General features: G+C 41.0%; 1 protein-coding gene across 1 annotated transcript; it reads right to left on the bottom strand.

Moving 5' to 3' along the window:
• Nucleotides 1-4,131: 4,131 nt before the first annotated feature.
• On the bottom strand, nucleotides 4,132-7,974 carry LOC106693489 (uncharacterized). The gene has a single exon (XM_014441388.2). It carries the CDS (start codon nucleotides 7,972-7,974, stop codon nucleotides 4,132-4,134), a length of 3,843 nt encoding a protein of 1,280 aa, XP_014296874.2.
• Between the last annotated feature and the right edge of the window lie 7,203 nt (nucleotides 7,975-15,177).

A 15,177-nucleotide genomic window follows, 5' to 3' on the forward strand; every position in this document is an offset into this window, starting at 1 on the left:
TTAAATTTGCAACATGTAAAAGGAGTAAAAGGTAACACTGTAATAACCAAACTTCCTTTACTAGATTTAGCAACTTGCTTATTACCTGAGTATATGCATTCTGTACTATTGGGAGTAAGTCGTCAGTTTATAAGTTTATGGCTTGAAACAAAAAAAACCATATAGTTTATCAAAACACGTCAAGAAAATTAATGATTTTCTATTTAATATCCAACCACCTTATTTCTTTAATCGAATGCCGCGTGGAATATTAGAGTATACTTATTATAAAGCATCTGAACATGATGACTTTCTGTTGATTTGGTCACTTCCAGCTTTGATTGATTTTTTATCAGAAAAATTGATGCAACATTGGATATTATTTTGCAAAGCAATATTCCTTTTAAATCAAGAACAAATCTAACGAACTGATATAACTATTGCTAGCAATTTACTTGAGCTATTTGTTAAACAAACAAAAACATTATATAACGATTGTGCATTAAAGTACAATTTGCATCAATTATTGCATCTTGGACTGGTTGTCGAGCGATGGGGTCCTTTGTGGGCTACGTCGGCGTTTGTATTTGAAAACTTCAATGGCTATTTAACTCACTGTATTCATGGGACTAAACATAGAGAACAAGAAATGATAAATCATTTAAAACTTGCTCAAGGAGTTAATGTACTGAAAAATCGTATTGCCGACAAAAATTCTGTGCTATCACAAATGAATAAAATTAAGCTGCTTGGTAAATGTAAAACTGTTGAGCTCGATGAATGTGAAATGCAATTATTGGAAAAATTCAATGTAAATCAAAATAACTTTGATGTTTATACTCGTGTGAATATAAATAATAAATTGTACACATCAACCAGTTATAAAATAACTAAAACAAATAATTATACAATTGAAATTTGTTTTACTAATGATTCTACTACTTATGGAACTATTAAATACTTTTTTGAAATAAAAGATGATTTTTTTTTCGTAATTAACATATTTTCTATAGACCATCATAGAATGTTTTATAATTTAGAAATGCAAGAAAAAGTAGAATGGATTCTACCCATAAATGTTTACAAATCATCACTCCAACTTGTAAACTATAAAAATATAAAAAATATGTATCACGTCATAAGAGTCGGTAACTATATTTATAAACGACCAAACCAATTGAGTAAAATTCGTTAAAAATATCTTATTTTCAAAGGTAAAACAACGAAGTCATTGTATATTTATTATAATGACCAGACCTAGTATTTTGAAAAAAGCTTGAAACTATATAAACTTTTATATAATCTTATATGATTTTATATAACCATATTAAACTCTTTTGGAATTATACAAATTTTTTTATAACTTTATATAAAATCACACAAATTTTTATATATCATCTGAATTCTTATAAGATTTTTATATGAACATATATGATTATATAAAAGCATATAAAACTTGATCTAGTAGATTTATAAAGTTAAATATAACTTTATATAAAATCACATCAATTCTTATAAAATCCTTATAAAATTATATAAATTCTTATCAGGTTTTTATGAAATCATACGAACTCTTATATGATCATGTATGATTTTATAAAAGTATATAAAACTTCATCTAGTAATTTTATAAAGTTAAATATAATTTTATATAAAATCACATCAATTTTTAAAAAATTATATAAATTCTTATAAGATTTTTATGAGATCATACGAACTCTTATATGATCATGTATGGTTTTATAAGAGTATATAAAACTTTATCTAGTAATTTTATAAAGTTAAGCATAACTTTATATAAAATCATATCAATTTTTATAAAATTATATAAATTCTTATAAAATTGTCATAAGATCATATAAACTCTTATATGATCATATATTATTATATATAAACATATAAAACTTTATCTAGTAATTTCATAAAGTTGAATAGAACTTTATATAAAATCACATCAATTTTTGTAAAATTATATAAATTCTTATAAAATTTTTATAATATCATACGAACTCTTATATGATCATATATAAATTTTATATAAACATATATGTTTATATATGATCATATAATAACTTTTTTTCCCGGGTCCTCACGACAAAATATCCGCGGACAAAATAACTACACGGCAATATATCCTTAAGAAAAATTTATAAGGTAATATAGTAGTCTTCAAGTGAGGCTCTATCCATTTTTGACTATAAAATAAGTCTTCTGTATGCAAAAAAAAAATCAATTAAATTAAAATAAATCAACATTGCGGTTTTTTCATGATTCTAGTGTTTTTTGTCACACTTTTATGATTGTGGGTGTATTTTTATAATCATACACACACACACACACAAAATTTGTGAAAAAACGGCGCTATTTTTCATACCTTTTTTGTGTGTTCGTACATTTATATAATCGCACACACACGAAATTCGTGAAAAAAGGGTGCCATTTTTCACAGCTTTTTTGTGTGTGGGTATATTTTTGTAATTGCACGTCCCAATAGTCATAATTAACTATTGAAATGTAATTTAATCATGACATATGTATACTCGATATTTTAAATGTATTTATGAATTAAGATTAAATACCTCAATATAAGATTAAATATCTTGTATCTATGTCATTAGATCATTATATTTGCAGATTATTAATAATATTGTGATATATCGAAATTATTATTTTATACTTTAATAATAAAACTCGTCTAAACTCGCTCGATAATTCCCAATTAATCATTATCAATTAGTTATTCACATATATCGATTTGACGTTTTTTTGGCACCTAATATTTGACCGTACAGTTATTTTGTCACGGTTGCTTCGACAACTGATTTAATTTTTCGGGTAAATTTTATCTCGCGGATATTATGTCGTGAGGATGTTTTGTCCACGTTCATTTTGTTTATATTTTGTCGCCGTTATTATGTCTTTGGATATTTTGTTACGGAACCCTTTTATTATATACACAAATTTACCAGGTGAAAAATTTACCTTGTGTAAAGTTTTCTTGTAACAATCCTTTGAGTGAATTTTCGAGTCTATTAGATTAATTCGAGCTATAGCTCGGGCTTCATTTAATCGGGTCAATAAATTACCAATTGGCTCAGGGTAGGTCTCTATTTGTAAATAATCTGGGAATGAAGTTGAAGAACGGGCATTTTTCCCGAACATTAATTCGAAAGGTGTAAAATAAGTCACAGCGTGTACGGTTGTATTATAATTGAACATTGCTGTAAAAACTTTATCTATTTACAAATTTAATTATTTAATTTCCGGAACTGGGTGTTAGAAGGTCGTGAAATAATAATAGTCAAGTATAAAAAAACAATTAATATATTAACAATATCACAGCACAGTAACTTGAACAAAAGTAAAATTGATCCGATGATAAGACTTAAGAATGTAGTGAGTTGATCCGATAAGTAGGACATGGATGTGTGTATCACACCACGCCGAGCGTAACAATGTTAAAATTTAAGTAATTATTAACTACTGAACGGATTTATATATGTAATCAATCCGATCAGAATCGTAGGAATACACTGAGTGATCCGAGCAATTGAACATGGATGTGTGTATCACACCATGCCGAGCGTAGCAGACGTTGACCGAGCACATGATCACAGAATCAATTGAACAGTTTTTATTTAATCATAATTAATTGAGCATGTTGAGTAAGTTAAATATTAATTGTCAATAACGATTATACACAATTGATCCGAGCAGCACTTAGAACAAAAAAACGACGCCGATGGTCAAGCCACGCGTCGTGGACAGGTTAGAATTAATGATGTTGAGCCGATGGCGACTGAATCAGAAGTATATATAATTATATTGGCAAGATGGTTACCTGGTGAATTAAGCACGTTCTGGGAACTTCTTAATCCTTGACAGAGTGAAAGAATTTGCGGTGAAAACTGGTTTGTACGTAGAGGAAGGAATTCACTGTTGACAGCGTCGTAGCAGCAAAGATAAAACCGGTTGCCGGGGGTGAGTTAGCTGCGTCACCGGACGGCGCTAGCGGCTGAACTCCCGTCGGATCGCGGGAAATTTAGATTGGTAATCGATAATTACCAAACATTCCGGCCGCCATCAGGAACAGGGTTGCTGATTGATGAGATGATCCAAGCAGACACGCCAATGATGATCCACATGAGCTGGTTACGCGTCCCGTTCAGGTGCGAGCGGCAGCAATGCAAGTTTGGCAACTGGCCGCGTGAGAATACCATTGATGGTTTTGATTGTGGCTACTCTAGTGAGCCCATCACGCCCAGGGTGAACGTCCGTGACCTTCGCGAGAGGCCATCGATTTGGCGGAGCATTCTCATTGGTGAGCAGAACTAATGAGCCGATTTGAACATCATTCCGTGGTTGACACCACTTGGTCTGGGCCAGCTGGCGTTGGATGTAGCTGGTGGACCAATGTTTCCAGAAGTATTGAGCACGTTGTTGTATGAATTGCCATCTGGAGAGCCGTGACGAGTTGAGGTCCATGAGTGAAGGCTCTGGAATGGCGTTGAGTTCTCTCCCGATGAGGAAGTGACCGGGTGTAAGAGCGGTCAGGTCATCAGGGTCTTCGCTGATGGCTTCCAGGGGTCTTGAGTTGAGAGTCGCTACGATCCGAGCTAGGAGAGTTGTACTTTCCTCGAAAGTGAGTCGAGAATCACCGACAGTCCTCGTGAGGTGATGTTTGAGCGACTTCACCGCTGCTTCCCACTTTCCGCCCATGTGGGGAGCCGCTGGTGGGTTGAAATGCCACTTAATGTTATTCACAGTGGCAAAGGCGAGCAGTTCAGCCGATTCTCGTGTATATTGAGAAAAGAGCCTCTTGAGCTCTGAGCTAGCACCTTGGAACGTGGTTCCGCAGTCACTGTATAGAGCTGAGCATATTCCACGCCGGCTGATGAAGCGATAGAGAGCAGAAATGAAGGTGGCGGATGAGTAATCACTAACTAGTTCTAAATGAACTGCTGAGGTGACGAGACATACAAAGACGCAAATCCAGCCCTTCGACGATTTCGATCCACGTCCCTTCCACGTCTTGAGAGTCACGGGACCCGCATAGTCGACACCAGTGTGAGCAAATGGTGGTGACGGGGTGACCCGTGGAGCAGGTAATTGTCCCATCAATTGTTGGGCACGAATTCCTCGATGCCGAGCACATTTGAGGCATTTGTGAATGAACGACCGAACTGGTTGCCGGCCACCCAATACCCAATATCGTTGCCGAAGATAGGCGAGTGTGAGCTGAGTTCCTCCGTGCAGTGTACGCTGGTGGGAGTCAGAGATAATGAGCCGAGTGAGTGGAGCATCACGTGGTAATACTGCAGGGTGCTTATGTTGATCATTGTCTGGTGCATTTGCCAGACGCCCACCAACTCGGATGATGCCGTCGGTGTCCAGGAAGGCAACTAGGCGAGCAAATGGGTGATCCCTTGGCCATGATGCTTGAGTGTTGAGGAGCTTTATTTCACTGTGGAAGTAGACTCGTTGGGTTTCCTTGATGCAGAAGCTGAGCGCTTGCGAGACTTCGTCAGAGGTGATCGCATGATTGAGTGTTGAGTTGGGCTTGTGATTGAGCAGATCCCGGAATCTCCAGCAGATCACGGTGGCTCGCAAAACCCGTAGTAGCGGAATTGGGCGATCCATGATAGTCCAGTGAGATACCAGCGGTTGAGCCGATGAGTAGAACGCCTTGATGGGTCGTTCTTCAGGTAGTGAGTCTACATCAATATGAGCAGGACTGGTGGGCCAGGACGACTGGTTTTGGAGCAACCATGGTGGGCCAGTCCACCATAGCTGATGAACCTTGAGCTGAGTAGTGGTTAAACCACGTGTCGCACAATCTGCTGGATTTTCTGTGCCAGAAACGAACCTCCAGTGGCCATCTGGAGTAAGATCCTGAATTTGTGACACTCGATTCCTGACGAAGTCCTTCCAGCGCGACGGGTGAGAGTGAATCCACGTGAGCGCGACTGATGAATCAGTCCAGAGGTAGGTTGGAACTCGCTCGTAACCTAGAGTTATCTGGCAGTGACGGACGAGTTTGGCCAACATGAGAGCAGCACTTAGTTCCAATCGGGGAATCGTCATCTTCTTTAATGGCGAGACCTTAGTTTTGGAGCAGAGCAGCGTTACTCGAACTCCTCGAGCAGGATTGTGAACCTTGATCAGAACGGCAGCTGCCATTGCCAATTGAGAGGCATCTGAGAATCCATGAATCTCAAGATCCGAGCACGTGGATGAGCTGATCCATCTTGGGATTTTTATCGAGTCGATGCTGATGAGTTCTTGCTTGAATGTTTTCCACTTATGGCGTAATGTAGCCGGTAGTGGTTCGTCCCAGCCGAGTTTCACAAGCCAGAGTTCCTGCATAAACATCTTTGCCTGAATTGTGAGTGGAGCAAGGAACCCAAGAGGATCAAAAATCTGAGCAATCTCTGAGAGTACTGCACGTTTGGTGTACGATGAAGCCGAGGTTGATTGCGCAGTGTGATGGAACGAGAATTGATCTCGTTTGGAGGACCAGAGCATTCCCAAGACCTTGGTGCTGGTATCTGGATCCTCGAGTGGGTATTGATCGACCACTTCCGCGTGGCTGAGTTGATTGAGCTGGCGAAAATTACTTGCCCACTTGGCAAGTGGGAATCCGCCCGCCTTACAGAGTTGTTCCGTTTGATCGGCGACCTGTTGAAGTGTTTCGGTGTCGTCAGCGCCTCCTGAGATGTCGTCGACGTAACGACCCCGAGTGAGTGGCACGATGGCTAACGGGAATCTGTGTCCCTCATCCTTGACGAGCTGGAGCAGGGCACGAACGGCCAGGTATGGAGCAAACGTCGTGCCGTAGGTAACGGTAGTGAGCAGAAATTGCACAATATTGCCGACGTGATCGAACCAGAGTATTTTCTGGTAAATCTGGTCATCACGGTGGACCAGAATTTGGCGGTACATCTTGGTAATGTCCGTGAGGAAGATGAATCGATGTGTGCGAAGTCGGAGCAGAACATCAAGGATGTTGAGCAGAAGTCTGGGACCTGTATGCGCTAAGTCGTTCAGGGACAGCCCAGAATTGATTGGTTTGGAGCCGTTAAATACTACTCGTATTTTTTGCTTGTTATTGGCGGTCTTCAGGACCCCATGATGAGGCAGGAGGTAACCTTGGTGAGCCGAGTCATGGTCTGCGAGTACCATGTGGTTAAGTTGAAGATACTCATCCATGAACTCCCGGTAGAGCTTGTTGAGTTGTTGGTCGTTGTTGAGACGACGCTCCAGGTGCCGAAGACACCGATATGCAGCACTGTATGAGTCTCCGAGCCGAGCTGGGGAAGACTTGAATGGGAGTCTGACAATGTATCTTCCAGCAGCAGCTCGTCTGTGTGTGCTCTGGAAATGAGCTTCACATGCTTCCTCGTCAGGAGTGAGCAGATTGGGTTGATCAGATGGTACCTCTTCCTGAATCCAAAACCGTGTTAGGAGCTCCTGAAGCTCTTGATGATGATCCGAGCAGGTTACTTGTAGCATCCGAGGTGGCTGGTGAGTAGTTGTGGTGATTGGACCGAGTACAATCCAACCAAAGATAGTATTTTGAGCGATAGGGAAATCATCTTCCCATCGAATAGTTTCGTCGAGTACTACTCGTCCGTAGTAATCAGCACCAATGATGATATCGACTGGTCCTGGTACAGCGAAGTCTCGATCTGCTAACTTGAGAGACTTGTAGCGCGCGAGATCGATGTTTTCGAGCGCAATGGACGGTAGTAGAGCAGTTAAACCACTCAGGATGTGTGCAATGATGGTGATTTTCTGAGCTGAGTGTTGAGATACGAGTGTGATCTGCACACACCCTTTTGTATGACCAGCCTTGGTGGAGCCAATCCCCAGTATGTTGAGATTTGAGCGTGAGCGTGATAGAGCTAAGAGGCAAACTAGTGAATCTGAAATAAAGGAAATTTCAGAACCAGTATCTAGTAATAGTCTAATTGGAGTAGTACTTAACTTGGTCATTAAGTTGACACGGCAAGTGGCGAGCAGTACTGCAGGTCGTCGAGCAGAATGAAGATCAGGTATCTTGTGAACCTGGGAGGTTTGAGCCGAGTAAGTTGAAGAATTTTCTTCGAGCACAGGCGCAGGAATTGAGCCGAGCAGATTGCCATGCGGAAGTAGATCACATTATTGAGCAGTCGAGGTGTTGCTGCCTTGGGTAGTCAGGCTGAGCTGTCCTGGGTGGATCATGGAGTGATGATCACCCTGACATACGCGACAACGAAACTTGGATCGGCAAGCTTCCTTGCGATGGTGTCCCAGGCAGTTGGAGCAGAGCTGGTACTTCAAGACCACTTGGCAGCGGTCAGCATTGGAGAGTGCTGTGAACTTGTCACACTTCACAATGTAGTGATCGCCACGACACATATCACAAGGATATACCGTGCTTGGTTGAGCCGAGCTGGAGCCACCCGATGTCACTGGCGGTCGTTGAGCAGACGATGAACTCTGGACAGCGACATTGGCGTAAGCACTGGGTCTTCCAGAGGTTGAAGGCTTTCTCAGAGGTTTCTGAGCGTGAGCCGAGTTATTCGGACCTTGGGCTGGTCCAATGCGTTCAAGAGCTCGAGCACGAGCTATAAGAAACTCATTGAGCTTCTTGAGCTTCGGAAAGTCCGTTGATGAGCCGAGTGAGTGTTCCCACGCCTCGCGGGTTGAGCGATCCAGTTTTTTCTGAATGAGCTGGGTCAGCAACATGCCATCACATGGTGCCAGACTGATCCCCTGAGCCTTGAGCGCATTCAGTGCCTGAGAGACTGAATTGATCAGACCGTTGAGCTGTTCGGAGGACTTGGCTGTCATGGGTGTCAAGTCCAGCAGTTTGTCGAGCTGAGCCCCGACGAGCAGACGTTGGTTCTCGTATCGCTGGTGCACGGCCTCCCAGGATAGCGAGAACTGAGCATCGCACATTGGTGCATTGGCGATGAGTTGAGCAGCAGCACCTGTCAGGTGCATCTTCAGGAACTGGAGTTTCTGAACACCCGATAGCCCCTGGTGTTCCTCCATGGCTGACGTGAACATGTCACGGAACTCAGGCCATTTTGCGTAGTCACCGGAGAACTTCTCGATGTCCAGAGGTGGGAGAGTGATGATCTTCTGAGTAGGTGGCGCAACCTGGGCCGTGGGGACAGGTTGTGGAGCAGGTCTGCTAATAGCGTTGAGCAGTGAGCTGAGCCGAGTGCGAGCGCCCAGGTAGGAGCGATATGCCAGGTCATATATGCCCTCCTTGACGTACGAGCTCTGGAGAAACTCGTCAGTACAGTTGAGCCCCAGATAGTCATGGGTGGCGACGAACTGCTGCCACTCTTCGTTCAGGATGTCGATGCGCACCTGGAGTTCAGCAGCATCTCCATCTGTGGTGAAGGTGGCCGCGAGGGCCTCAGTATCTGAGAAGAGCTTGAGCCGAGAGTGTTGACCAAGAACGCGCAGCTCCAAGTCGCATTTAGCTGCAGACTTCTTCGGAGTACGCTTGGTCCTCTTAGTCTTGTCTTCAGGATCGACACTTGAATCGCTGAAGTGAGCAGGATCTAGGCGCACATCCTGAGACTTAACCGTTGACGCAACGTCGATGGTCTGGATCGTGATGACCGGTGTCAACGGGCGTACTGGAGCCGTGGAGTCGAGCGGAGTGGATCCATGTCCTGGTGTTCCACTTGAGGCGTCTTCAAACGACTCTCCAGTCGACTTCTTGTCGTCAGACATGGTAGACAATAATCTGGTGAATAAGAGCAGGTACGAATAAGAAATTGAACTGTACAGGAACTACTGACGTGACATCATTAATAAATTCCAACAACCGATCCGGCTCGAAGGACCAAAAAATGTAAAAACTTTATCTATTTACAAATTTAATTATTTAATTTCCGGAACTGGGTGTTAGAAGGTCGTGAAATAATAATAGTCAAGTATAAAAAAACAATTAATATATTAACAATATCACAGCACAGTAACTTGAACAAAAGTAAAATTGATCCGATGATAAGACTTAAGAATGTAGTGAGTTGATCCGATAAGTAGGACATGGATGTGTGTATCACACCACGCCGAGCGTAACAATGTTAAAATTTAAGTAATTATTAACTACTGAACGGATTTATATATGTAATCGATCCGATCAGAATCGTAGGAATACACTGAGTGATCCGAGCAATTGAACATGGATGTGTGTATCACACCATGCCGAGCGTAGCAGACGTTGACCGAGCACATGATCACAGAATCAATTGAACAGTTTTTATTTAATCATAATTAATTGAGCATGTTGAGTAAGTTAAATATTAATTGTCAATAACGATTATACACAATTGATCCGAGCAGCACTTAGAACAAAAAAAGGACGCCGATGGTCAAGCCACGCGTCGTGGACAGGTTAGAATTAATGATGTTGAGCCGATGGCGACTGAATCAGAAGTATATATAATTATATTGGCAAGATGGTTACCTGGTGAATTAAGCACGTTCTGGGAACTTCTTAATCCTTGACAGAGTGAAAGAATTTGCGGTGAAAACTGGTTTGTACGTAGAGGAAGGAATTCACTGTTGACAGCGTCGTAGCAGCAAAGATAAAACCGGTTGCCGGGGGTGAGTTAGCTGCGTCACCGGACGGCGCTAGCGGCTGAACTCCCGTCGGATCGCGGGAAATTTAGATTGGTAATCGATAATTACCAAACAATTGCCATAGCTAAATATTTGTCCCAATCTGAGAATGATTCTATGAATACTTTTAGATATTCAACTAGGGCATGATGAGATCTTTCTGATAAAATTATTATTAGACTGATAAAATTATTAACTAAAGCTTCGGCTATGGTTTCAGTCCGTACGTCTGGTATCGTGACGGTGGCACAAAATTAAAAAAAATTGTCTTGTATAGTCAAAGCGTGTCTGTTACCGTCTGGAGTGAGCTCAAGTGGCCCAACTGTATCAGTTGAAATCTTTTCAAAAGGTTCAAAAGCTGTGTCAGTTATTATCATAGATTGTCGAGTCTTTATTCGCGATAATTTTTCACGCTGGTAAACGTCACAGTTCTGTATAAATCTATATATGTCGTTTTTCATTCCACGAATTCTCCAAAATGTTTTTACTGCGCCTTTGTGACCTCCAATTAGACTAGAGTGATGCTCAGTAATTATTGGTAATTTTTCGTCTTCTGTCGGGCACGTTATTTTACCTTTAGTAAGTGTGTGATTTAGAGCGCAGAATTTGAATATTTTAGTCAAACAAGGTTCGATTCCCTCCCCGATTTCATCGTCATTCACAGCTATTCTTAGAGTTAATATTTTGTATTTTTCTCGAGCGCCTCTTAATCTACACAGAGAGTCCGATATCATTTCTGGGGTGGTTTTATCAAAGTGATGGGGCTTGAAGAATACGGTGAAAACTCATCTTTTTCCATATTGTGTTACAAAAACCTGTCCTACTTTAGGCTTATTTATCTTAAATTCTAATTCAGAGATGTAATTTAGTGCTTGCAGTAATTAGGAACTGGCTGAGTGAATTTACAATCGGCTGAAAGAAAGTGAGCTATATTATCCTTAATGTAAGTGAGATCGTCTCGACTATGAGAAATTTTTAAAAGAGGTTCTCCTACTGATCCAGATCTGAGTTTTTTTTTCAGTTTAGGACCAATAGGATTTCTACCTACTTCTGATAATTCTGGTTCTGTTTCAAAAGCTTCAGTTATCTGCTGAGCTGTAACTGCTTTGGGCAGCGGGTAACTAGGATTCGGTTTCAAGGAAACCGTTGTCTCTAAGTTTTGATTTTCATTTATTACTGGATTATCGATTCCGCTTGGTGTGTTCTGTTTTGGTGAAATTGAGTTCCGATTCTCGTCAGATCGTCCTGCTAGGTTCTCTGAAGTTATATCTAAATCAAAATTTAGTGGAGATCGCGGCGAAAAACAGATATTTTCTCCTACTGGAGTTTTTAATAATTTATAAGCACCCTCATCCCAGTACATTTCATCAAAGGATGACATGAGTTGCCGGTTGATAGAAGGTGTTACTTCACCGAAAGAGGGCATGGCTACTTGTCTGCGGCTTTCCTCTATCGCTTCATCAATAGACTCAATTTCGGATTCCTCCGCACATTCCTCCGACTCATCGATTTCTTCATTATCTGCATCTGAAGCGGCTTCCTCTCCATATTCTTCTTCAGAATCTTTATTTCCCGCGCCTTGTCAGGTACCGTCAAAATGGTGAAAAGATCTTCTAATTTCTTTCACGAGGTTTTCTCGGGCTTCAGCTTCCTCTCGTTCTTGTTCTTCTCGTAACTGCGCTGCAGCTTGCTCCTGTTCTTTTCTTCTTCGCATGATCACGTGAAATTTTCTGAAACTGTCTTGTAAATTACCCGATTCGACCGTCTTAGCACTCGAATCTTTATCCACTGGTTGCGCGCTAGTATCTTCTGATAACTGAGGGTTATCAGATTCCGTTCCATCAGTTTCGGTAAACTTCGGCTCTATTTCTACCACGGAGGGTATTTCCTTGGAAAATGCTCTGGCTGGCGAGGTTGTTACGTGTGATAACTGTGGATTGGACCTACTGATGTTTTCATCTGCTGAAGGAAGCTCAGAAGTTTCTAATTCTATATAATTATGTCTTTTATAGAGATGATCGGTTGATCGTGACTTGACCACTCTTTGTCGCAATCTGGAAGCTATGGTGTCCCTAGGCGCCAGAAAAACGGGTTTCGCCTTTCCCGGAGGATTAGGTTTATCCGTTTTCCTGGGTCTACCTGGCCCCCTTTTCATTGGTACATTCTGAGGGTCGTCGATTGGACACATGGTGACTTGAGTTATAGGAAGAGGTTCCATCAAACGGGTTGGAGGAGTGTTTGATAGAGCATCGGCTAGTTGATCGCCTACTTTCCGTTTAAGGACAACCTTCAACCTATCCCCGTTTAACAGAGATTTCCATTTTACTTGTCTATCAGTTAAATAGACTCCATCTTTCAACCATGAGATGCAACCTTCGTTGGTTTGTACAAGAAATTCGCGAGAATGTAAGTAAGGTCTAAACTGTTTAATAGCAAATACGAGTGCCAAGCATTCCCGTTCTTGTTTAGTATATCTAGTTTCCGCATCTATCAATGTACGCGACCCATACGCAATGAGTGAAAATTGTACGATTCTTTCAGTGTTATTAGACTCCGATTCCATTTCAAACCCTTGACCTAAGATGCAACCTAATCCTACCTGAGAAGCATCAACTAACAAGACGAATGCTTTGTCTGGATCGGGATGGAACAACAATGTTTGCTCGCAAATCGCATCTTTTATATCGTCAAAAGCTGTTTGGGCTTCATTAGACCATTAAAAAATTTCGCTTTTCTTTGTGAGTTCAGTCAATGGTTCAGTTCTTTCCGCAAAGTTAGCGATGAATCTACGCAGATAGTTAGCGAGGTCTAAAAATTTTCTCATTTGAGTATGATTAGTGGGCTCGGAAGCGGCTTTTAAAGCTGAAACTTTAGATGGATCAGGTTTCATCCCTTGGGGACTGATTATGTGCCCAGGAAAAGTCACTTCTTTACAGAAAAACTTACATTTTTCGGGTTGTAAGGTTAGATTTGCTTCTCGGAGTTTTTGTTAAAATTTTCTTAGTCTGTTGTTGTGCTCTGTCAGATTTTTAGCAGGGATCAGAAAATTATCTATCAAATTCTCAAATTCCCCAGCATTTCTCATATCTTCTGCTTTATCATCTACCATTCTTTGAAAAGTTGACGGCGCTACGCTGAAACCAAAGGGCATTCTAACAAACTCATAATGTCCCTCAGGTGTAGAGAACGCTGTTTTTTCTCGATCTTCCGGAGCCGTGGGAACTTGGTGAAAACCACGAGCTAAATCCATGACACTGAACATTGTTGCTCCGCTTAATCTGAGCAACATGTCGTTGATGTTAGGTAGAGGATATGAATCATCGACCGTCTTTTTGTTAAGAGCTCGGAAATCTATGACCATTCTCCACCGTTTGCGTCTTTGCTCATCTGCTTTCCTAGGAACGATCCATAACGGAGCGTTATATGGAGATCTGGATCTCTGAATAACATTGGTCTCGATTAACTCTCTCACTTGACGTTTAGCTTCATCTTGATGTTCTTTGGGTAACAGAAACTGTTTGATTTTTAGCGGCTTATCGTCAGTCAATGGAATTCTGCAGAATGAAGTTTTTGATAGACTTAGCTCGTCGACTGGAAGGAAAAATCTATCGTGAAAATCCCGAACTAACTCTAGGATATGTTGTTTTTGTCCCGATGTTGAATTATTAGTAGGAATTCTTTTCAAAATTTCTTCAATGCGATCTGAGGTTTCTAGATGAGAGTTAAACAATTCATCCGGGGATTCACTATCGCTTTCGCCTGGTATATAATGTTGGATTACTTCGTATTTCTCGATAGGAATTGGTTGCATTTCAAACTCAGCTCTGCATTCACTAAAATTGGTTATCATTACGATAGCGTCCCCTAAGATGACTCCAGGAAAAGGCTAGACTTGGGGTAGATACCCCTCATCTAAGGAACTCGCTTGAACGGCAATGGATTAGCAGATACTGGTTCTCAGTGGTAAAGACAACCACTGTTCCCTACCCCCGTTAATGAAAGGTATATTCTGTGTAGGTATATTTATTAATGTCAGTGACTGTTTATTATATGATAATTCTGCTTTTTCTTTCTTCAAAATGTCATTACCAATGATGCCCATACCAGCGATAGGAAAGTCGTCTCGTACAAGATGAAAGTCAAATTCTTCCAAGAACTATTCGGATTCGAAAATTTTTAGCAAGACTACTCCTAAAGTTTTAATAATTCTAGTACCGATTCCACTTAATTCTAATATTCTACTAGTATCTATTAAGAGATGGGGCTTAAGAGCATTTAGTTTTATCAGGCTAACACGTCCACCTGTATCAATTAAAAATTGTTGCTGTTTTCCGTGCAAGTCGCTACACGATGTCTTAATAACAGGGCCCGAATCAAGGTTCAATGTAACCTTATGGTTTTGTGTATTGTAAACAATAGGAATAGGGCGTATAGGCCTATTTCCTAGAACCATAGTATTGGTAAAGAACGTCATGATAGCTTTGTTATCAATAAAGAAATCATAACCTATGACAGTGTTGTATTGGTTGATGGGAACTGCTGTTACGTAGAAGTCAATATCTAGATCCC

Source organism: Microplitis demolitor, chromosome 10 (genome assembly GCF_026212275.2).
Source record: "Microplitis demolitor isolate Queensland-Clemson2020A chromosome 10, iyMicDemo2.1a, whole genome shotgun sequence".
Lineage (NCBI taxonomy): Eukaryota > Metazoa > Arthropoda > Insecta > Hymenoptera > Braconidae > Microplitis > Microplitis demolitor.